At 27.6% G+C, this 26,135-nt stretch overlaps 1 protein-coding gene across 3 annotated transcripts in view; it reads right to left on the bottom strand.

Annotated features, from left to right (window-relative positions):
- LOC101235315 (mitogen-activated protein kinase kinase kinase 4) overlaps positions 1 to 26,135 on the bottom strand; it is an 86,682-nt gene that overhangs the window by 33,122 nt on the left and 27,425 nt on the right. For all 3 annotated transcript variants that reach the window (XM_065793004.1, XM_065793005.1, XM_065793006.1), the window contains exons 4-10: positions 23,470 to 23,631; positions 20,842 to 20,999; positions 9,055 to 9,343; positions 8,751 to 8,815; positions 3,128 to 3,302; positions 2,798 to 2,947; positions 1,525 to 1,686 (exon numbers count right to left, since the gene is read on the bottom strand). In XM_065793004.1, coding sequence (XP_065649076.1) covers positions 1,525 to 1,686; positions 2,798 to 2,947; positions 3,128 to 3,302; positions 8,751 to 8,815; positions 9,055 to 9,343; positions 20,842 to 20,999; positions 23,470 to 23,631 — 1,161 coding nt within the window. The remainder of the gene's footprint in view (positions 1 to 1,524; positions 1,687 to 2,797; positions 2,948 to 3,127; positions 3,303 to 8,750; positions 8,816 to 9,054; positions 9,344 to 20,841; positions 21,000 to 23,469; positions 23,632 to 26,135) is intronic.

Here is a 26,135-nt window from a genome sequence, read left to right as displayed (position 1 = left end):
CTGGATTTGAAAAATTTTTGAATAAAAAATATTTTTAGGGGTGCCACAAGACCCTTAAACATTACACAGGTCCCCAATATTATCAAAAAAAATGTTTTAAAATTTTAAGAGAGAGAGAGAGAAAGAGAGGGAGGGAGAGAGAAACTTATGTTAAATACTATATGTTAATAAAGTTTAGCATGCTAGTCTTCTCCATAATCTTGCTTTTTATAGTGTATCTGGAAAAGTTTTTGAGATTATCAAATTATTTCTTTTTAATGACTTTATTAAAGTCATCCGTGAAGGCCAACACTCTTCTTCATTTTCAGTAACTTTATTAATGATCTTTCTGACAACCTTACATCTAAAGTGACTATTTGCTGATAATTTAACTTTGTTCTCCTGTCTTGACAAAAAGTCTTCTCTTTTCGATCACTTAAAATAAGCAACCAATCTTGAATTTGATCTTAACGGATTGGGCCTTGCAGTGGCTTGAGAATTTCAAGACCAGAAAAACTTCAACTGCAAATTAACTGCATTATTTAACTGCAAACAACTATCACAATACTGTTGACATTCTTATGTTGATGAATGACAACACTTTCAGTGGGTCCTCTTCTTTCTGTCTTCTTGTAATATCGTTCGCTACTGACCTCTCAATCGATTGCTAAAATAGCATCTGCTGGTTAGTTCTCTTTATCATACATACTATTTTCTTACTCCTGATTTCATTCTCTACCTCTACAAATCTTTTATTCGCCCTTGTATGGAATAATTTTGTCACCTTTGTGTTGATTTTTCTAATGATTTCTCTTTCTCTTCTAGACAAAATTCAATAACGCATTGTAAACATAGTTAAACCCGTATTATCTGCCAAGCTTGAGTCTCTCTCTTATCATCGTAAAGTTACATTTCCTTCTCTTTTCTACAAATACTGTACTGTATCATAGTCACTGCTCAAAGATAATATCATCTCTAGTTCCGTCAATCAAACTCTTACTCATTTGACTTGTCAGTCTGCAAAGTCTCATTTTTTTACTGTATATGTCACTCTAAAAAATTTAATTTTTTCCCCACACTTCAGCCCTTTTGAACTCTCTCCCATCCTCATGTTTTTCTGACTCATATAAACTTGAACTTTTCAAGTCTTCTGTCAACAGTTTTCTTGCTATTTAACTCTATTCTTTTTTTTCGAATAACTTTTAACTTATTAGTGATTGCTTGCAGCCTTGTTGGGAGTAAAGTATAATTAAAAAAAAAATTCTCTGCCACTGCTCAGCAAAACACATAGTTGTCAATTAAAAAATGGGACAGATTTTTGCGCTAAGAAGTTTTAAAGACATGCTTACAGCAAGTTCAAGTTCAGCAAGCTAACAAAAAGTGACCACATCAGAAGTTATCCTTATAATAAATGCAGTTAACATGTTAATTGATGCAATTAGACTATGGAAATTTATTGTATATAAAATGTTGTTTATGCTCAAGAATTCTGGTGCATATAAAGAAATATAAAAATAAATCAACAAACAACTTAAAAATAAAAACCTCAAACCCAAGTGAAAAACAGAGATGCATTGATCCAACACAAAGTTTTTTTGCATAAACTGTGTCAACCTTTGCTTTATCTGATGAGTAATATGTATCAAGGTTAGTTCCAATATCCTCAATTGCTGATACTATGACATTTGCCAACAAAAGAGCAGAATTCTAAAGATATATACATATATATATATATATATATATATATATATATATATATATATATATATATATATATATATATATATATATATATATATATACATAAATATATTTAAACAACTTTAAAAGGTATTCTACACAATAGAGTGCTCAATGTTCTTAAAAGAACAGAGCAATTATATTAGTAGTAGAAAATCACTTAAAAAATTTTTTTTTCATTTAACACTGTGTTTCATCAACAAAGATTCATCAGAAATCAGATTTCTGATGAATCTTTGTTGATGAAACACAGTGTTAAATGGAAAAAATTTTTGTTAAGTGATTTTCTACTACTAATATATATATATATATATATATATATATATATATATATATATATATATATATATATATATATATATATATATATATATATATATATATATATATATATATATATATATATACACATATATATATAGTAAGCGACCGGGCCCAGGGCCGGGGCTAGGTTTGATAACACATAGCCATGACCAGGGCCAGGTTTATGATTAGGGCTCCATTAATATTGATAGATCCTATAAAAATGTTATTTTTAATTAAAATTTATGATATGAATTTTATTTAAAAACAATATTTTAAAGGATCTATCAATTTTAATGCAGCCCCGGCCGGGTTTATGACCGGGGTTCCATTTATATTGATAGATCCTATAAAAGTATTGTTTTTAATTATAACTAATATCATAAATTTTAATTAAAAATAACATTTTTATAGGATCTATAAATATTAATGCAGCACTGATCATAAACTCATCCCCGGTCGCGGCTATGTGTTATCAAACCTGGCCCCGGCCATAGCCCCAGTCGCTTACTATATATATAGTTCAACCATAAAACACAAAAAACCATAAAAAGTTCAATTTTATGTTTAAAAATTTAATTGTTTTTAAAATGAAATTAAACTAGTTTTTTGTTTACCCAAATTACAAATATACTGGATTTGAATTAGGGTAATTCTTAAGGGTTTAAAAACAACAATACTTCAATTATTTTTTATCAATTTAAATCATCATTTTGATATAGTTATATATTTAAATCATTAAGTGCACCATTAAATATTGGTGAAAAATACATACATTCATATCTTCGAGAGATTTCTCAATTAAATGATGACTTGAAGTCTGTTCTGATGTCAATTTAATACATTCAGCCATAACCTTTTCAATATTCTTTTTTTGTGAGTTTAAATTAAATGAATTGCTGCATATTAAAACTAATCCTTCAACCTTAAAAAATATAAAGAAACAAATAATTTTAATGAAATTAAAGAAACAAATGTAGTAAGTGTATATGTATGAATGTGGTAAGTACATAAAGTAAGTGTATAGAAAATGATAGTAAAACAATCAACATTTTTGTGTAATTCCTATAATGTAAATTGAATGTAAACAAACAATAATAAATACCTTGATATTTGAAAAAACTATATCAAGATCATTTGAGAAATCCAGAGCTGACCTTCTTCCTTTCCAAAATGGTTTTCCGCTTGGACACTTAAGCAAAATTATATAACCATCCATACACCATGAGCGATCTGGATCATCATAACCACGTATTAGACTAATGAGCTGCTTGCATTGTCTAAATTTTGAAAATTAACTTAATACTTGACTGATATTTCTCAATAAGTCAAAATGGATTTGAGATTCAGTAATTGCTTTTCCCTTTAAACACAATGAGCTATCATATTTGTATGTACATGGAAGAAAACAACAAAAATAATTCAAGTGTCAAACATTGAAAGAATTGAGATTGTCCCAATAGACTTATTAATAGACATATTTTATTCTTTTAAATTTTTCAGTTGAATTTTTAACAACTATATTATTGCAGTAAACCTTGCACTATATTCAACTTTGAAGAAAAGATAGCAAGTGCAACAAATGATGTTGTTCAACTTAAAAACAAAAACAAAACAAAACAAAAAAGAAGAAGTGGGGGTTTTACATGCTGTGAACCTAAATGCTTTAGCAACTAAGGGGAAAAAAAAATTGTCATTTTATTTCCCAACAAAGAAAATATTGAAGAATAAAATAATAATTTCTTATAAAATTTTTTACATACTTTTACATCCTTTTAAATATTTTTAATAAATGTCATAAACAGAAAATAAAATGTATTTAACTAAAATGTTGCATGTAGTGAAAACTTAGTTAAGTTTTTAAAAAGCTAGAACCAGTAGGAATATTTAGAGAGCTAATTTATAGAGTAAAACCGGGTCAAACCGCACACTTATCACTAAAAATTAAATAACTTTTTTTTTTCATTAGATAGGTAATAAAAAACTACATAAGATAATATAAGTATATGTTACAAAAATAATAATGAAGTTATTGAAAATATTAAATGTAAAGAAAAAAAAATTGTGCGGTTTTAGGCAACATTCTGATAAAACCGCACACTTGGGAAAACATTTAATTTTTTAAATTTCAACTTTTTTTTAATTTTTTTTTTAACACAACTTATATTTAAGAAACTATATTAAAGTTTTTACATTTCTTGCAACAAAAAAATTTAGTTCCAACTACATATTTCTTTGGTAAACATGTTTCTTTGCACAACCGTTCCCAACCCATTGAATTCTCGCATCGCAACATTTCTTTGTGTAACTGTACTTTACGCTTTTTACATTTTGTAGTTTTAAACTGTTTGGCTGCTGGTATTTGTTCTTTATTATTGTTTTGCTGAGTTTGCTCAGCATTTTTATACTCAGACATTTGATTACTTGGCATGGAGAGTCTACGCTTTGCGTTAAGTTTAGCAACTTTCACGGCTTCCTATGTTGCTTTTTCTTCATCCTTTTGTTTGAGGAACTCGATTGCATTTTCTTCGGTAATACATTTTCTTCGGTAATACATTTCCTGCCAAGTTTTGATATGTTACACTGCTTCGGTTTTTTAACATGCAATTGATTTCTGGTTTAAAAAAACTGCTTCAACTCTATCTCGATACTGTTTTTTCAACGCTTAACACGTGCCTGACACCTATCAAAACTCGAAGCTGGTGTGTTTGAGAAAGATGGTAATTGGTGTGTAGTTGGAGTAGGTGCTGCGGCAGATTGTTGAAGATTTTGAAGTTGTGTCTGAGCAAGATGGTGTAGGTACTGCGGAGGCTGCTAAAGTTGATGAAGGTGGATTAAACATTTGTGTGATTGCTAATGCCTTATGATTTATGTTGTTTTTATTAAGTGGAAATAAGCCAGTGTACTAGAAACCAGTGATTGCATGTAAAACATTTACCACTCTCATACAGCAGTTTGAGGAATGGTGGAAAATTTTGTTTATCTAAATTCTTGCATTTAGAGTCTTTGTAATACTTTATAAGAATTACTTTCCAAGCTTGTTTGATACGACAACAGACACCTCTATCCAATGGTTGTAGAATATGTGAAGAATGCTCTGGTGGACAAATTAAGATTATATTGTGTTTTTTGCACAGTAATACCGCTTGCAAAGCTATGTGAATTGTATGCCTATCTAATACTAAATCATGAATACCACCAATTTGCTCATTTTCGATAAAAATACTTTTTTCAGTCATTCAATAAATATATCGTGCTCCATCCAACCTGATTTTAAGACTGAATATTTGGTGCCAGCTGGACCACCTCTTGCTCAGTCAGGACGAAAGTTTCTTTCGGCTTTGTATATCACAAATGGTGGTGCAAAATGCCAATCAGCATTGCAGCAATTGTTTACAGTATAATTAATTTTTTCATTGTTGCCAGTAAGTTTAAATGCACATCTTGTCCCTTTTTGACACACTACAGTTGCTTTGGCTTGATCACCCGAAAAACCTGTTTTATCACAATTCCAAATATATGACCCAGAAGTTATAACAGTCTGTTGATATTACTTGGCGACGCATTTAAAATAACTATCAAATATTTCTGGTGTCCAAGAAGCAGCTCTTTTAGATGCTAAGTTATCCACTTTTCTAATTGAAATTTCTTATGATCATCTCTTCATAAAGGCATAAAACCAGTCTTTACCAGGCTTGCCATATTTGAATAAGTACAATTGATCTTCATGTTTAAGGTAGCCACATACAAATTCTAGGTTTTTTTTGTTGTTCTTACTTTTGTGATCTTTGAGTGCTGACACTGGAACGCCATTTTTGAATGCAGCTTTTCTAAGTGATGTTTTATTTTCTTTCATATTAGTTAATGTGGCTAGTAATCGTCTTCCTTGTATGCTTTTGTTTTTTTAGTTGACATGTTAAAGTGAGTGAGTTAAATTGAATTGAGTGAGTGATGATTATATTAAGAAATAATATAATAATTGGTTTTTAATGAATAAGAGTCTATAATATTAACAAATAACATATTCATTCATAATTAAACCGGAATTAACATAAAGTTAATTAGATAAAGATAGGTGCTTAGCCACTTGCGAAAAACTAAACTAAGTAATTAATCGAGTGTGCAGTTTTATCAGAAAAAATAGTTTTTTTTTTACTTTTTTTGATTTTTGATTTAACTTTTTGTTCTAGCTGCACAAAAATTATACTATCAGAATTAAAATTAAACTTCCAACAAGATAGTGCTAAAATTATTTTTATATCAGTTTCGGTTCAAGCGCTATTTTGTTCCCAATGATAAAAAATATATATAAAATTTTGACTTCCTGTTAAAGTTGTATAAAAAAAGAAAAAAATGGAGTTGAACTATCTCCTCTATTCGAATTGATAAAATAATATAATTTTATCAATTTGAATAGAGGAGATAGTTCTGTATTTGAATCTATTTTTACTTTTTTCATAGCATATCCGTTCAGTTTTTATTTGATAATTTCAATCAGTGTGCAGAATGATATGGTGTGTGGTTTGACCCAGTTTTACTCTATTCTTTTACTTATGTATACTTGTAAAATTTACTTTAAACAAGATTCTCCAATGAAATTCAACTAAAGCTACGTTGAAATATTTGTTTATATTACTATGTAGCTGTTCTCCTGCGGATATAAAAAGACTTCAAATATAAATAATTATAAGAGAAAAAACTATTATCTGTATGAGAGGAAGCTATGAATCAAATAAAAATTAAAAAAAAAAATTGAAACGTGAGTTTTTTTTTATTTTTTTCTACATACAAACATCATAATGCTTTGCATGAAATAATAAGGGGAAAGGCAAATTCAATTTAATATTTTTATTATTTTTAGAAATTTCACGCTTATATTACATAATATTCAATACTTAATAATATTACAGTTAAACTATAAGAATATACTAGAGGGTATTTGGTGTCATTTAAAAAAAATGGGTTTAAAAAAGTTATAAGGTTGTAAGATTTAAAAAAGTTACATCCTCCATTTTATGACTTTACATTCCTTCAACAATTTATTTATTTCATTCAAAATTTTGCATTCCTTTAAAAATAAATTTAAATTTTTTATTTCATATTTAATTTAAAAAAAACTTTGTAAAATAATCTGTTTCTTTAAAAAATTCACAGTTACAAATAAAGACTTTTTTTTATGACCTAATATTTTCTGAACAAACATCACATAAACAATATTAAAAGATAATTTAAATGTTTTAAAATTTGAATTTTAGATTTTTTTGAATAGAAATTTTCTTTTTTAATTCTAAATTCCTTAGTTCTTTTTTAACTCCTGAAAATACTACTCGTTTCTTTATATAAGTTTTTTATTTTTGTTGTCTTAAATAACTTTATTTTTGTTGATTTGTTTATGTTAATGCCTCTAATATCGTAACGTGCAAAATTTGACTTGATAAAGCTGAGTTCTAAAGTAGGTGGTTTATTTTCATGCACACATGCATTTAACATGTATCTGCATTTTACAAACATCTTCTAAAAAAACTTTATTTCGAATTTTCAAAATAAAATATTTACTAGTTTGTCTAATTTTCTTTCACAGAAAAATTTCATTATGTAAAAATAAATACAGTAGTTAGCATAAAATTTTTCTAGTTTTTTCACTGTCATTTTATCTAATTCAACTAGTTATACACTTATCAAAGTGCTTGACTCGCCATTCATTCAAGTCGCATATTTTTCTGTCTCTTGATGCTTCATATTAGACTTTATAAAAAACTACTAAGGCCAAGGGATAAAACAAACATTACTGCTACTTTATCATATTGAACAAATTTAGGGGCGTGTACCAAACTTTTTTTTTCAAGTTTTTTTGAACACCCTAATTTATTAAATTACATTTTTTATAAACTTGAAATTGATTTTACATTATTGTTTTACATTTATTTAAAGAAATTATGTTTTAAAATACAGTGAGCACTATATAAGCAAAATCTTTCATCAAACCAAAGAAAAAAATACAGAGCAATTGTTCCATTAATCCTATTTTTGATAAAATAAATTAACTAAAAAAATAAATTAAGTGAGAAAAACAAAAAGTTTCACAAGTATCAAAAATAACTATTTTGGGTACTGGATGATATTCCACATTATAGTAGCAAAACTATTAGGTAATCATTGATTTAATCAATTAATAATTCACTACATAATTGTTTAAATTATCTAAAATCACATTTAAAGTTAATTAATAAAAAACCTGCTTAAATTCTTTTTTTATTTAAATGTTTGAAAAAAATTTTTTTGATCATAGTTAGTAATTTAAATAAACTAAATAAATCTTAATTTGAAAAAATATATATAACTCAAATTATAACTTGTCAATATATAATCTATATATAATCTATATATAAATAATTAATTATATTTTAACAAATTATATTAAACTTTTTATATATCTACAGACCTTTAATATTTTACTTTATTATAACTTCACCTTTATTGACATTATTTCTTTTTAATTATGTTTCTATGTGTTTTGTTAACTAAATAATACATTCAAAAATAAGAGGTTTTAAGATATTTTATTAAATGTTGTCATAGACATAGAAGTACAGTAGTTTTTTGTTATCACAAACATGTTTTTTTTTTATTATTTTTAAAATAAAAACCTTGTTTTTAAAGTTTTAAATCCTTTTTAAACAGTTTTATACAAAAAGAAATTAAAATTTAAACTAACATTTAATTCTTACCCTTTTCGATTTGTCAAAACAGATGGTGCAAAAATAAGGAATTCTGTTTCCAAATCATGTTCAATCTAAAAACAATTTTAAAATTTTAAACGGAAAATTTTACTTAATATTAGGCCAACCATTTTTTTATAAAATAAATCTTCAAAATAATAAAATTAAGAAATAACTAGGGAGATTACCTATAAATGAAATTCATTTTAAATAACATGTGAATTTTAAATAATATGTTAAAAAAAATGAGACAGTTATGATTGTTATGAAATAATATATTGTTAATTATTAATTGTTAAGAAACAACACTCACCAATACATGATTTGAAGATTTTAATTTTGAAAAACATTTCTCATATGAAGAAACTATATCATACTTTGCAGCTATGCCTAAATCCTTGCACAACATTTTTGCAAAACCTAATCCTTTTGTAGCTCTCGCTCTAACTTCGTTGATAATGTTTTTACATTCAAAACACACAGTTGCTATTTTTTGACGAAAATTTAAACAATCCTCTTGCAATTTACAATCAGAGAAAAGGCAACCAACTGAATCTTTAAGATACTGGCTGCTGGATTTAAGAATATCAGATACCATTACACTAAAGATAAAGAAAATAATAAATCAGTTAAATTACATTATGTGAATGAAATACTTTAAAAGAAAATAATTTATTCCAAATTCTATGTATTTTTATTCAAAAACAATATGAGAAATAACTATTTAAATATTAATAAGGATCCTAATATTTTAATATCTTAATAAACCATTTTTAGCACATTAGTTTATGTTTAAAAATATTGTGATTATATTAGGTTTTTAAGTTGTATTTAACCAAATGAAAATGCACAATAAAATATTTTTATTTTATGTACTTTAAAGGCCTTTATGAAAATGGTGTGTTCATTAATATAATAATAATTTTCTAATTGTCTATTTTAACTAGAGTTTTTATATACAACTGCTTATAATAACTATTACCAATTAAATTTTTTTATATTAGTTTCAATTAAAGATAAGTTTAATGACAGGTTTGGGTCATTAAGCTTATCTTTAATTTTTGTCACGATGGTATGCAGTTTTGCAAAAACTGCACACCATTGTGACAAGAATTAAAAATCCATAAAATAAGCTCATTGTTTACAAATATTATCATATTTGTAAATAATGAGCTTATTTTATGGATATATAATTTTTATATTTACAAATATAATAAATATTTACAAATATAATAAATTCAGGTAGAATAAAAAACTAACATAAATGTTTAAATTTTTATAAAACTTTTTTATCCAAATATTGAAATAATCAAAATTCTACAGCTTTGTCTAATTCTACAAATTGTCTGTAAAGATAGATATGAAACAGGTATAAACTGGCTAAGAACATTAGGGTGAGATTTCTTAAATTAAATTAATTTTTTTTAATTAAGAAAAAAATTATTGGAAAAATATAACTTTGTCACTCTTTAAAAAAGTGATACCTACAAAAAGAATTTTGTTTCAAGGCTAAACAGGTAAATTTTGATTTTAACTTCACTTATTATGGTTATTTACAATAATCCATTGGTAGCCGTTTTTTTTCCTTCAAAAGTAATGAATACTTCATAGTCAGTAGTCAGACAAAAAATAAAGCATTGGTAAACATATTGTGTTTATTAAAAATGTCTAAAAGAACAATTGTTGAAAGCAAATGCACATTTTACATATCCTATTGTAATTCATGAAAAAACAATTTATAAAAAAATTAAGTGTTAATGTTAGTATTGGATGTGGAGAAAAAGCTGAAAAAGAAAGATTTAATTTAAAATTAGACAAGCTTGCGGACATCTTAATTTTGCAAACGTAAACTAATCCTTTGCTTAGGATTCAAATGTGAATCAGAATGTATAGAAAAAGTTCATATAAAGTGTAAATGTAAGAGAGATGAGAAAATATCGATTTTGGAGCTTCAATTTATCCAGTCTCAGAGGACTAAAATTGGCAGCTTTGGAAATTTTCATATTGGTGGTAAAGATAGGAGAGAATCCAAAAAAATTGAAATAAAACAACAAAGACAAATTGCAATGAGAAAGAAGAAAGAAATGTAATTATTTTAGAAGAAGACTCTTATGACTGTATTATATATCTGTATTATATAGTTTTTGGTCTAATCTATTCTTAGTTTTTTTTTTCAATTACTAGTATAAAATTTGACAAATTAACATGCCAAGGAAGTGTGTAAATTTAGTGGACAATTTTTGTTACATTTGTGGTGAAATAACATTTTCCTCACAGAAAAGAACTATGACACCTCTTGTGAAGACTGCTTACCAGCATTACTTCAATATGAAGGTAGGGGACTAGGATAAGTCATGGGCTCCACATATATGCTGTATATGGGCTCACATATATGCTCTTGTTCGGTTGACACAACGAGAATGGTTGACACAACGAGAATGGTTGAAAAATAAAAAAAGATCTTTGGCTTTTGCTGTTCCTATGGTATAGAGGGAGCCTAAAAACCTTACAGATGACTGCAATTTTTGCTTGACCCCACCCATTAAGGCAGGTTTGTCAATGAAGAAAATAGGAACAGTTAAATATCCGAATCTTCCATCTACCATTTGACCTATTCCACATTTGGATAGTTTACCAGTTCATACTCCACCACAAAGTTGTGAGTTAGGAGCAGAAAATGAAGGCAGAAATGAAGTAGAAATAGAAGAAAAAGAAGAAAACAAGCCTTCCACATCAAATGATCATGATTTTGTGTTAACAGATGTGCCATACAGATTGAGTCAAGCAGAATTAAGTGATCTTGTTTGAGATCTGGACTTGTCCAGATCCAGAACCCTTGTAAACATTTAAAATATGTGCAAGGCATAAGTTAAAGTTGTTTAAATAACGCAAGTGTTAATAAAACATTTTAATAACCCAACTGTTTTTCAATAATTAAAAAAATATATATTTTTTACATAAAATTGGTGGTAAAAAATTTAACTATTAATTGGTTTTTTTCTTCCAATATTTAAGATTTATATTTTCTTTCTCACTGATTTTTAAAAATTGAAAAAATTGTTATTTCCAAAATTGTTAATAAGGATTCAAGAAATAAAACAAAATCTTTTTAGTTATAGACAAAACATGATTTAGTCAAATGTCTATAAAATAAACAAATGTTTTTATTTTTTAATAAACCAGAATTTAAATAAACATAATTACATAATAACATTTCTACATTGTTTTTAGTTATTTATTCAATTAAACTAGTTTGCCGTAAATTTGTAAATTGCAATAGTTCAAAAAAGTTAATGCCAATAAATAAGAAAAAAAAAACATAAAGAGTTTTATGACAAAAAACTTTATTATGCAAGTGTATTTTTTATTCATCACAAGGCCTGTTTACACTAAAAGCTTTTGTTTTTATCGATGACTGAAAGAATTATTTTATAATTTTTAAGGTCAATTTTCACTTATTTTTTTTTTTTTAGTTTTGAGATATAAAGTTTTTGCTGACAACAATTAAAAATTAATAAATGGGGGGAGGGGGTCTTATAAACTTGGGATAGGTGGGAAAAATTTCCAAAAATTAATAAACGTCCCCATCCCCTTTTATTAGGGACTCGAGAGTAATATAGTTTATAAAGAAATTCTTTAATGAAATTTTTTAATGTAAATATATGTATATACAGTTATGGCCATTGAAATCCGACCACCAGTATCATTTTACTTAAAACTAGTTTAATGTAGTAATAAACAATTGTATTATAGCAATAAAAGAATAACAGTAACAATTAATGATTATAATGTTACATATCATACATATTCAATGTTTTTAATATTTAGTGGCATCCACATGTGCTATTAAGACTGCATTAATGCGATCTGGCATTGAATCCACAAGAGCCTGACAATATTCTGGCGTTATTTCAGTAATCCAAGCTTGACGAATTTTGTGCGCTAGATCGTCCAGTGATGTAGGATTAGTTCTGGATACTGCTGACTTTAACTTGACCCAGCAATTTTCAATTGGGTTTAAGTCTGGGGATGATCCCGGCCAAGGACCCAGAACCTGAACGTTGTGATCCTCTAACCAAGATTTTACAAGACGAGATTGGTGACACGGTGAACCATCATGCTGGAATATTTTGCAACGACGAATTTCCATCAAATTTGGAACCTTTTCTTGAAGGATTTTTAGATATTGTTGGGAGTTAACAGTCTGTCCCTTCTGCATTAGATAAATACCACATCGACCAGATGAAGCTATTGCGCCCCTCACCATAATTGAAGGACATTGCTTGACAGCTGGTACGGTATACCTTGCATTAAAACGCTGATTAGGTGGGCGACGAACTAATGACTTATGCGGAGCGAATTGCTTTATTTGTGTCTCGTTGCTAAACATTACCTGGCGCCATTTGGTTATTGACCAGTGTCTGTGAGCTCTACAAAATGCGATCCTATCACGGATGTTCTTTAAAGACAGTCGCGGTTTGAGGGCTGGACGACGAGAACGTAGAAGTGCATCTTTCAATAAACGTCTTCTAATTGTTCGAGTGCTGACTGTAACGTCATTAGGTAAATCTGCCCTGATTTGTGTGCTGGATATTGTTGGATCTCTCACAGCAGCCCTGCGTATCATATTGTCTGTTTGTTTGCTAGTAATTCTAGCTTTACCAAAACGTTTTCTGGGCGCAGTGGATCCCGTGTCTTTGATTAGTTGTATAATATCATGAACAGTAGATTTTGGCATTCGCAATTTTGCTGATATCTGACGCTCACTTGCACCATCCTCCCATAAAAGTTTAATATTAGCACGAAGACCTTCCTTCGTAGTCATAATTAAATTGTGACAGTCAAATGATAATCCATACCCTACAATGAGATATATAGCTTAATAAATTTTACAGTGCAATAAAATAAACGCTAATGTGATTGGCTAAAAGCTAATTAACTAATCATTGATGTCAGGGAAGAAAATAAATTGATTATTCGCATGCATAGACTGTTTTTCTTTATATTCAGCAGTGGTCGGATTTCAATGGCCATAACTGTATATATATATATTTTTTTAAACATCTTCGCTTCCAACAAAGCTGCAAGCAGCCATTGATTAAAGTTGGAAGTTACTAAAAGAGAAAATATGAAGATTGTAGAGCAAGATAACGATTGACGGACGACTTAAAGGATTGTAAATTATATGAATCAGGAGTGATGACTGAAAGCATGATGAAGGAAGCGAATTCCAAAGAGCTGATGTTCGAGGAAAAAAACTAGACAAATAAGCGTTATATACATATGCATATATATGCACATATAAAGTGATTCTTACGCCAACACATACTTCACTTTTAATTACTTTTGACTTTCGTCCAACATTTGCGTGTTGTCAGAAAGTAAAAACCATTAATTTAATTACAAATTAATCATTTTTTAAAAAAGCCGCAAAAACGCAAACTTAATTGACTGTTTTGAATGTTTTTAACAATATAAACAATGTTTTTATTTTTATTTTTTTAAATAAAATGTTTTTGTTTTTATTTTTTTTAATAAAATGTTTTTATTTTTATTTTTTTTACTATAAATCATACGCGAAGTGTTGCTACATCGACTATCTTATAGCCTGACTCGCAAGGGAGTGCTGCTATATCGCTTGACAAATAGCCTGACTCGCAACGGAGTGCTGCTACATTGACTGAGGGTTTGGTAGGGTCAGGCAGTCTATCAATTAATAAAAAAATTCCGGTCTTGCATTTTAATTTTTACTTTTTGTCAACAAAATATGGAAAAAACTTTCGGACAACATATAGGAGTTCTATATATATATATATATATATATATATATATATATATATATATATATATATATATATATATATATATATATATATATATATATATATATATCAATACTTTTCGATAAAAGATCTTACAATGCAGATCATTTACAAATAGTTAAAAACTAATCTTAAGTAAACACCTTGAAGTAGTATTAATAATACAAATTATAATGATAATAATAATGATGATGAATTAACAATTACAAAAATAATAAGAAAATTATATAATAAACTAATATTAATTTGAAAACAACAATTGAATATTATGCACGAACAGGAAAATAACAAACAGTTATATACTGACAAAACGTAACATGTAACTAAAACAATTACTGCAAAAAAAGTAACAATGATTTAATAAATATAATAATCCTAATATCAAGAATTTTTTGTTTTTGCTTTTTTCTTTCTTTCTTTTCTTTTTTTTATTAAACTTCACTTTATTTTTATTTTATTTATTTTTCTTATTTTATTCTTTTTCCTTTTTTTTTTTTTTTAAATTTATTTATAAAATTTGTTATAAAAAAGCGCCCGCCATTCCGGAAGGCTCTGCACTGTGACTGAATATATATATATATATATACTGAATATACAATATATATATACTGAATATATATATTAGGGTGATGACTTTTTGATTTTTTTTCTCAAACATTATTTCATGTAGCACGAATGAATGAACTTTTGCCTATTAATGACTAAAATGACGTTTATTCCATTAAAATATTGAAAAAGGTCAAGCACAAACCCCTTTGAAATGTTATTTATGTAGGCATTTTAGCATTTTATGTAATTGTATTAACAATATATATATATATATATATATATATATATATATATATATATATATATATATATATATATATATATATGTATATATATATACATTGTATATAACATAAGTCATGAACTGACTTGTGCAATAATTTATGTAGAAGAGTAATGTACAGAATTTTCCAGAACATCGTATAACACTGTGCGCCGTCAGCCAGGATAGTGACGCCAGGGTGACATAATTGTTCGGGAAGCTTCTGTAGAGTTCTAAAATTTTCTTCAGCTGTTTTGCAGTCTGCTTTAAAGTGGTATATAAGCAAGGTGTTCAAAGCGGGTAGTTAAGCTTTAATTATCTTAATTTGGTGTCAACATTATTATTGCCTTATTTTAATTAATGCGCATTCTCTATAGTTTAAGTATAAAGAGATCCTTGTATTATTTCGTAAGTTACATTTAACTCTTTTGCAAATTATAATTGAGCAATATAATATTTTATTAGTGTCTGCCTTTTTCATTTTCTATAATCGTTATTTGTTTCTTTTGACATAAAATATATTAACAATAAGAGTTCAATTGAAAACTTAATAATCTTTAATTTGTTATGTAATTAATATTGACGTTAAGGCCTTTCCTATTTCAGTTGCTGAGTAGAAGACAACATGTCGTTCAAGAAGAGCTCTTCTAACACGGAGAAGAACAAGGAGGCCTGGAGAAAGAACTTAGTCCAGTTTTAAGCCCCATCAAGAAGAGGCAGCACGGCAATTTATGAAACACCCTTGAGCAAATGGATTCGCATGCCCCTGAAAAACCATGTCATTGGACGCTTCAAATTTCTTGAATCCACTGCCAAAGAATGGAGTGAGAGAATTGGTTTAATTGCTGTAGAGCTTAAAGACCTATGGAGCAAAACGTTGAACTTCCTGCATGTATCTGATCAAGCCAATTGTGCAAAACTAGCAAAACTTCTGAAAGACTAAGAGCACTGCAGAAAAAAACAAAACTTTGATTCATTGAATGAACTGATTGTTGCCAAAATAGCACGGACTCATCCAAGAACAGTACAGACAGTCCATGGGAGGATGATAGTGCAGCATCAATGAGCAAAAGGAAGCATAACCCAACAGGCATTGCAAGACGTCTTGAAGCTTTTTGGTGAGGGCATTAAAATCCTAACCCCATGTCAATCAGCAATCCACAAGGCTATCTACACAAGATCTCCTCAGGTGAAGAAACACTTAGTGAGCACGCTTCATCTGGAGAAGTGGAGCATACCCTTTGATGATAAACATATTGAGGGCTTTGAATATCAGGCCATGGTTCTCAAAAATAAATCTAAAGAAATTAAGTTGACTGCGCAAAAATTGAAAGATGGGTCAAATCATTATATTTCAACCAATTTAAAGAAAACTTTGTGGGGCACCATCTCTGAATTTCCTGATTTTTACATATTGTTATGTACATCATGTAGATAGGTTAAATTTGAAATTTCAGACTTCCAAGTACAACGATTCAGAAATTAGAGCCTTAGAAACATGACACAGTGCCCCCTTGATTTTCAAATGGTCAAAGCAGACTACTTTAAAGCTGTATAACTTTTTTCTCACTTTCAACAAGTGTCTCATTTTTTCTAGAACTATTTTCTGGATAGTTCTCTCTTTAAAAAAGTGGTTTTTATTAACTTGTGTTAAATTAGAAAAAAATTATGACCTCCTCAACTTTGGAAAAAATCCTAAAATTGCTAAAATATGCTAAAATGAAACTAGCTGTAGCATTATTCTGTTCATCCACAAGTCTTTACAGATAAGTTTTCTGATTAGCTACTACTGTCTGCAATAAATGGGCAAAATATAGGCAGCTTGTTGCAGTTTAGAACTTAAATATATCTAAAAGCAACATGTCCACTTGCCTAAAAAGTCCAATTTTCAGCCATTTTGAGATGCTTGTAAATTTTTCTTACACTTTGTTTTGATCTAAGATTAACAGCATATAAGACCATTAGACCCAACTATCTGAAAATGCAAACATAATAAACTTGTCGAATCCACACCAAAAATGCCAGCATTTTCAAATAACCCTATTTTTCAATTATCAACGGTTGAATGTGTTACTAGAAACCAGTGCCCCTCTAATCCGCCAACTGGCCTATCTGAAGAGTGCAACTAATTATAAGTCATTTCTTAATAAAAAGAAAGATAAGGTTGGTTGTCCTCTTCTTGATCTGGTCTTTATAGTAGATAAGGGCACAAATAAAGTGGGCAGTAACTTTTTAGAGTCCTTCATTATGGTTTAAATAAAAGTCTCTAAATTAATTTAGATATTTACATACTTAATATCTAAATTAATTTCAAAATGAAACCATTATTTCCTTAAATTCTATTTTATTATAGGTAATCAGTGGTCTGTATGTGGTCTGGACCCCCCCCCCCACACACACACACACACACACATGCACGCACTCACTAAGGTGAGGGAGAGGGGAGGGGGTTTGGGGTGGCACCAATCAAAGAGGGAAGGGGGGCAACCAACTTTTAGTAATATAATTAACTTTTGTTAATTCCCTTTTAAGACCATTACATTGTATATTTGCTGGAAAATCTGGCACACATTTTTGATAATCACTATCAAAATTTGAATCTTATGGTAAAATCATGAAAAAATGCAATAAAGATCTAGTGGTCTTAACTGTATATTCATTAGAAAATGAATCACGTATGTTTCATGCTAGAAAATGAATGCTTGTATCTTTATTGGTTGCCCCCCTTCCCTCTTTGATTGGTGCCACCCCAAACCAACTTTTAGTAATATAATTAACTTTTGTTAATTCCCTTTTAAGACCATTACATTGTATATTTGCTGGAAAATCTGGCACATATTTTTGATAATCACTATCAAAATTTGAATCTTATGGTAAAATCATGAAAAAATGCAATAAAGATCTAATGGTCCCCCCTTCTCTCTTTGATTGGTGCCACCCCAAACCCCCTCCCCTCTCCCTCACCTTAGTGAGTGCGTGCGTGCGTGTGTGTGTGTGTGTGGGGGGGGGGGTCTAGACCACATACAGACCACTGATTACCTATAATAAAATAGAATTTAAGGAAATAATGGTTTCATTTTGAAATTAATTTAGATATTTAAATATTAAGTATGTAAATATCTAAATTAATTTTGAGACCTTTATTTGAATTTCTAAATTAATTTAGAGACCTTCATGAATTTCAAACAGATCCCAAACATCAGCAATGCATGCTGAAACTCTTGTGCCATTCTAGCCCTTCTTGCATTTATTCTCATGCCAGAAACCTGGATCAGGTTGCGTGAAATCTGTTTACTCATTTCTTACTCATGGGCTGACCATTGATTCAGCAGTCAATTGTTCCGTGTTAAAGAATTTGAAGAACTATCTGAAGCTCTGAATGACTACCCAAAAGCTCTCAATTGCTTGAAAACCCACTGGAAAACAGATGACTCTCCAATCAACATTGCCCGAAGCAACCAGTGCTATGAGGGTGTCATCAAAGTTATGCAAGAATTGCACGACTCCTGCTGCAACAAGAACCTCCCACTGAGATTCATCCTCTCTAATGACATTATCGTGAATGTTTGATTTCCTTGTGCGTTTGATGATCCTACATAATGTTATATGCATGTGACTACAGCTTGTGTTCAATTTTGTATCTGCTTACAGTGACTTCAAAAATTTGGCCAAAAAGCTAATAAATAAAATTCTTAAAATCATTTTGAGCGTGAGGTTTTTTTATCAAATCGCTTGAATGTAATATTTTATTTAATCTCAAATGAAAGCTCACCAAATTATGATACAGGGAAACAAGATTGTATAAAAGTCATCACCCTAATATATATACTGAATATAGTGTGACTGAATATATATATACTGAATATATACTATATATATGCTGAATATATATATACACATATATATGTGTGTGTGTGTGTGTGTATATATATATATATATATATATATATATATATATATATATATATATATATATATATATATATATCAACCCTCTGAATCAGGGTCGGCATTCTTCAATGTTGACCTAACCTAAAAATGTTTGAGGTTGGCAAAAAATTGCCGAGCTTGTATCTGTTTTATGGTAATCTCTTTGTGTCCAATTTTTTTTGCTGACCTCTAACAGTTTGAGGTCAGCAATTTATTACCGATCTCATTTTTCCTAATTCGGAGGGTTGATATATATATATTATATATATTATATATATATATATATATATATATATATATATATATATATATATATATATATATATATATATATAACTACCAATTTGATAATAAACAATATAATGGAAAAAGACATGCATAGTCTGGGGCAAAGTCTGTACCCATGGCTGTACCTGTAATCTGGTGGTATACTTAGTTGTCAAAAATAAAATATATATATGTAAAATATATACATATATAATATATATACATATATAAAATATATACATATATAAAATATATATATATATAAAATATATATATATATATATAAAATAAATATATATATAAAATATATATATATGCATATACGTATATATAAGTCAAAGCCTCTTTCTATGCTTTTCACTTTAAAGTGCCTCAATCCACAAGAAATGCAAGTAAGATAAAAAGCGTAAAAACAAGCTACAAATGTATGCTTGTCATTATTTTAAAAAAAAAAAAAGATGCAAACCAAATAGACGTGCAGCAACAGAAAACAACTCAAACAATAAAACCAAAAAATGAAACTTAGAAATCTTCGTATGAAATAAGTAAAACAGGTTTTAAAAAGTTATGAATTAGGCACAAATATACTTTTACATATTAAAAATCATTATAATTTAACTTCGAAATAAATTGCAACAAAGAACAATAATCATATTTATAAAAGTTTATTTTAAGTCTGTTGCTTCACAAAACAAAAGCAAACAAAAGCAATTTATTCAAAATTTGTAAAAACTTATAAACACAATTCATTATATAAAAAAATTCTAATTTAAGTTACGTAAAATTTTTTTGTTTGTTTGTGCAGGTGGTAGTAGATTTTTTGTAGATTTTGGCAGTAATAAATTACAAATGAGCATAATGAAGTCATCATTTACAAAAACTTTGTATTTTAAGATTTTTTTTAAAAAAGTAATATTCAGAATACAAACATTTGCATTTATCTTAAAAAGGTCTTCTAAAATTCTTGAAGCTTGGAAGTAGGACTCTTAATTTATTACTTAATAAAGAAAAATCATCTAAACATAACAGCAGGAATAAATGGTATTTATTGCTACTGTTGATTTTAAATGACTCTATAAATTAGAAGTTTAATATTTTTTTAGGTAACAAAAAAGTAGTTTTGAAGTAAATTTATTTTTAGTAGTTTCGAAGTAAATTCATTTTAGGAAACACTAAAATAATAGAATTAGGGTTGTTTTTATTTATAGACTGTTGAATTTAGCTAAGACTGAGGCCAAGTGAGATAAAGTTAAAATTACCAATTTATTACCAAAACTTGTAAGCGCCGATTGATTCTCCTTCATGAACAAACATGCAGATTTCCTTTGTGAAGCTCCATTCTTCATCTAAAATATTCTTAAGATTTTCACTTGTTTTTTCCATTTTATGCACCAGTTTAATCCAATGTTGTAAATAATCAAAGTATAACTGTAAAAGAAGCAAAGTAAAAACTTTGAAAATATTAAAAAAAAAATTTTCATCAAAATAATAATTAAACAATATTGTTTCTTGTGTCAAAAAACTTGCATTGTGAATAAATTAAAAAAATTGAATACAATAAAACATAAACTTCTAACTTTATAACAATTGTTAATAAACATAATCAAAAACTTTGTTAAATTATTTAGAAACATAAACTATCACTATGATTGGTTGAAACTCGGACAAATTTAAATTTTTTCAAAAACTACTTAATAAAGTTGAACAATTGTTTTAAAATAATGTATATATGTTTAGTTTTTATTTCAAAAAAAAAAAAAAGAATTAACTCTTGACTTTACAACGTGCAAGCAATTTAATTTTTGTAAAGTAGCTCCCTCCCCACCCCAATCGATATTGGGGTGGGGAGGGGGCTACTTAACAAAAATTTAATTCCAAAAAAATTAAAAATGCAAAATTCGACTTCTTGTCACTTTTTGTTGTTGCATTAATCCATAAATTTTGAAGTTTTTAAAACTATTTGCATACTTACCTTTTTCCTCAGTATTCTCATAACTATTGCAGGCCTTATTAAAAAATAATACGCAATTTATATACCATTAAGCAATCCTATGTACGCATTAAGCAATTTTATGTACCCCTAAAGCGATTTTAGTGAAGCAACTTTTTATTATTTTTTAATATTTAAGTTATTTTAAAGATATGTTTTAAGCATTAAGATAAAAGAAGTAATTAATGTTACAAAAACACTTAAATGTTTGAACGACGATAATGTAAAAAAGTTTTACAAAAGTTTGAATGACAATTACAATTCAGATAAAATTAAAAATAAAGAAAATTCAATTTCTATTTCAATTTAATTTTGAAATAGTTAAAATTATTGTTTAATAATTAAATTTTATTTTATCTTAAAAAAACTTATTTTTATTAAAATTCTTTTTCAGGTTTTCCTTTCTACTTTTCATTTTTTTTACTAAAAATTAAATTCCTTGTTAATGTGTTCCAAGTAAAACATTTCTTTCATAAGACAAGTGAAAGCTGAACAATGTTTTTTAATAAATAATACCTTGTTAATGTGTTCCAAGTAAAACATTTCTTTCATAAGACAAGTGAAAGCTGAACAATATTTTTTAATAAATATTCAGAAATCTAAAACAATTTTTACTCTTGCGACAAAATTGCTGGTAAAAATTTTGAAAATATTTTGAATTTAGTAATTTAATATTTAAAAAAAATTGAATTGATTTATAATAATAATGAATTTACATTATAATACTTTAACATTGTTTTGGTTAATTAAGTTAACATTTTAAACAAAATAGTTTTATATTAATTTTTTATACTGCGATAGTTTAACTTAAAAAATGTCCTAAAAAAAATAACAATTAACGGAATTTTGTAACATCAAATTCACATTAATGTGTTAAGCATTTTATATTAAAAAAAAAGCCTGCTATTGCCAAGTAAGATTCAACAACTTTCTGCTCAGGACATATCTGTCCAAAATAAAAATGGTCCTTTGTTTTTGTTTTTAATTAGGGAAAGAAATCGTTTTTCCAAGCATTTAATCATGTGTAGATCTGATGTCAAAGTTTTGTTATAAAAAGAGCGCTTTTAGAGCTACAACTTTTTTCGAATCGAAACTTAAATCTGTGAGACACTTTATAACATTATGACTGATGATAGTATTGATTACTACTCTTAAAAGATGTACTGCATTTAAACTTTGTAGCAAAATCTTGTTGTGACTGAGTTGGATTTCAATGAACAAAGTTGACTATTAATCATTCTTTTAATCATTAAACCTTGATTTTCCACAGCTTCCTTGTTTTCCACAGCTTCCCTGTTTTCTAATTTAAACTATTTTAAGTTTTGTTCACCTTAACATTCAATTTAACATTTTATAACAATTCAGTTGATTTTGGAACTGTGCATGCTTTTGAAATAACTGAATGAGGGATATTCTATATAAAATATTTAAATTTATTAATGCGGAATATTCTATATAAAACTTCAAAATATTTTTTGATTTTAAGACTTTTTACTCAACATTGCAAAAACTAATCAGGTGTAAACAAAACTGCACCCACTCACAAAAACTAATTATGTTTATCATTTAAAAAATCATTAGAATTGATTAAGTGGGTTTTGAGAAAATTTTATTATCCAAATTTCAATCATAATGTTGCACCAATCATAATGTACATGATATTGAGAGGTGTAATAATTGCTTATTTTAAAAGTAAAAATCTGCACAAGTGTGCTAATGGTTGGAAATTTTTTATGCTACATGAATATTGAAAATAAAACAGTCTATGCAACCAAAACTCAATAGGGATATATAAAAAAATTAAAAGAGTGAAATTTATTTCATCATAAACTGATGCAATAAACTTGTAAATTTAGTTTAAAATTCTGTTTAACAAGTTAATTGTAATGACTGAGTAAAAGATCTTACATTTAGCATCAACTTTAAATCTCCTTCGAACTCTCGAATTTTGGTATTGTACAAATATATTTGGTTCTGACTGACTTCAGATAGAAATGGGCTAATTATACTTTTATAATAATGCTTTGACACTACACTACCTGAAATAACTTCTTTGCATTCATGAATCATCTAAATGTAAAAATAATTCTATTAAATTTTATTTGATAATATATAAAAAAAGTTAATTATCGCAAATTAAAATAGCTATAAGTGAAAAACTGATTTATATTACTCATTTATCTCAACATAAATTAAATACATAAAGTTTCATTAAATTCAAATCATAAATAAAACAATACCGATGCAAAACAGCCAATGTTTTGCACTGTTTTTTTTTTTAATCTTTTTATCAAGTTCACCTCCTTAAGACTTTAGGCAAGAGAAGGAGTTGGGGGTTGTAACACTACAATTGAGGAGGCTACTTACTTTTTTTCCATGCTTTATATAAGGTTACTTTCTATATATATATGTTTGTGTGCCACAAAATTTGAAATCAATTTTTGAAAGCTTTTTTCTCAACCAATTTTGCTCATATTTTGCACACTTAATCATTTTCGATGACAATACAAGGAAATGGAAAAATTTGACCAAAAAAAGTTAATTAAGTTAACAAAAATTTAATTTGTATTTCCCCATAAGAACACTGAATTAATAAAAAAAAAATTTAAAAACACACCAGTAATTTTTCCTTCTACAAAAGATAACAAAAAAAGAATTTCTAGGCCCAATAGAATTCTGCTTGCATAAAGCATGGATTTGAAAAAATAATTTTTTTTTGATTTACTAGTTAACTTTTAATTTTGCTTTTTAGTTTTTATATTTAATTCGTAACTCTCCCAACCCTTAATTTTGAAATACGAAAATTGATAATTAAGACCGCTGCAAACATTGATAAACAAGACGTCCGCACAGAAAAATAAGGTGAGCTCAGTACTTTCCAAAGCGCAGGATAAATTTTAACCTTTATTGTGAGCCAAGCATTCTATCAGTAGTTACTTCAGCATTACTTTACAAATGTTTCAAGTAAAGACAAAAAGTGCTATGGAGTGAAGTTAGTTATTACTTAAAATCAAATTTAGTAGGTACAACCTGTAAAATACTAAAATATATTTTTGCAATCATGACATTATATATTATAATGTTATGATTGCAAAAATAAAAATTGCAAACAATGTGTTGTCTAGGCCCCTTTATTAGGAAGACACTTTTGAAATGTTCAAAGAACAGGATAATTAGCAATATAGACAGAAAAAGAGCCCAAAAATTCTTAAAGAAATCATTAAATAACTATTACAGGGCCAGTTCATTATACTTCAGGGTAATTTTGCATCAAATCACCCAAAATTTTAGAAATTTTGAACCATGGGTCCTCAAATTTTTTCAAAACTTCTTTGGCTGTTGCCAAACGTTTTAATATTTAATTTCTAAAAAGAAAAATAACATAAAATTTCAGCTAAAATTGTTGAGGGGTTGACAAGATACTGTAATTTTAATATTGACCTGGTTTTCATAACATTCTGAAAAAATGTTTTCCTTAAAGATATAAGAAATAAAAATGACAAAAATATGAAAATAAACATATATAATATTTTTTTGATGCTGAATTCAATAAATAAAACTTAAAGTGCAGAAATATTAAAGGAACATGCTTAAAAGTTAATATAACAACTAGTTTCTATAAACCGAATTTGAAGCCCAATATCTCAAAACACCCTTTTTTACTGTTAATATTTTCAGCTGCTTATAATCTTACTAGGCATAAAAAATCTAACTAGAAAAACAACTGAAACATATTGAATTTTATAATTTTATACATATTGAATTTTATGATTTATACATATTCAACCCTCGGAATTAGGGTCGGCATTCGGCAATGCTGACCTTAAGTGTTTGAGGTCAGCAAAAAATTGCCGACCTCGTTTCTTGTTTTATGGTAACCCCTTTGTATCAATTTTTTTTGCCAACCTCATGCCGACCTCTAACAGTTCGAGGTCGGCGATTTATTGCCGACCTCATTTTTCCTAATTCCGAGGGTTGCATATTGAGCTTTATAATTTTATAATATTGAAATATTAATTTCAAAGATATGTTAAATTTTCAATAAGTTATTGCAAATAGGATTCTGTAAAATATTAAATTTGATTTATAGACTCCTTTAGAAAAAAAAAAAAAAAAAAATTTTGTTATATTTAAGAAAGTCTTAATTATATGATAATCTGAACAATTTGATCATAATAACTGAAAAAAAAAAAATCCTGTTTTGTTTTTATATAAAAACTGACTAAGTGTGATATTTATGTGCATTTGTTTTTTAAATTTTGACAACTATAGTTTGTGAAAGTTTATAAAAACTAGTTAATAATCAGTTATAGAACAACATTTATTGGTAAAATTTTATCTAAATTTAAACAAATTAACAATTTGATATATATATAGACTGCATATATATATATATATATATATATATATATATATATATATATATATATATATATATATATATATATATATATATATATATATATATATATATATACATATATATATATATGTATATGTATAAATTAGGGATGTACCGGAATTCCGTTCTGGCCAGAAATTTGGCCGGAATTTGTGACTTAAAGGTCAATCCA

Source organism: Hydra vulgaris, chromosome 03, assembly GCF_038396675.1.
Source record: "Hydra vulgaris chromosome 03, alternate assembly HydraT2T_AEP".
Lineage (NCBI taxonomy): Eukaryota > Metazoa > Cnidaria > Hydrozoa > Anthoathecata > Hydridae > Hydra > Hydra vulgaris.
Note: the sequence above shows the minus strand (reverse complement) of the source record. Positions and strands in the feature narration are given on the sequence as shown.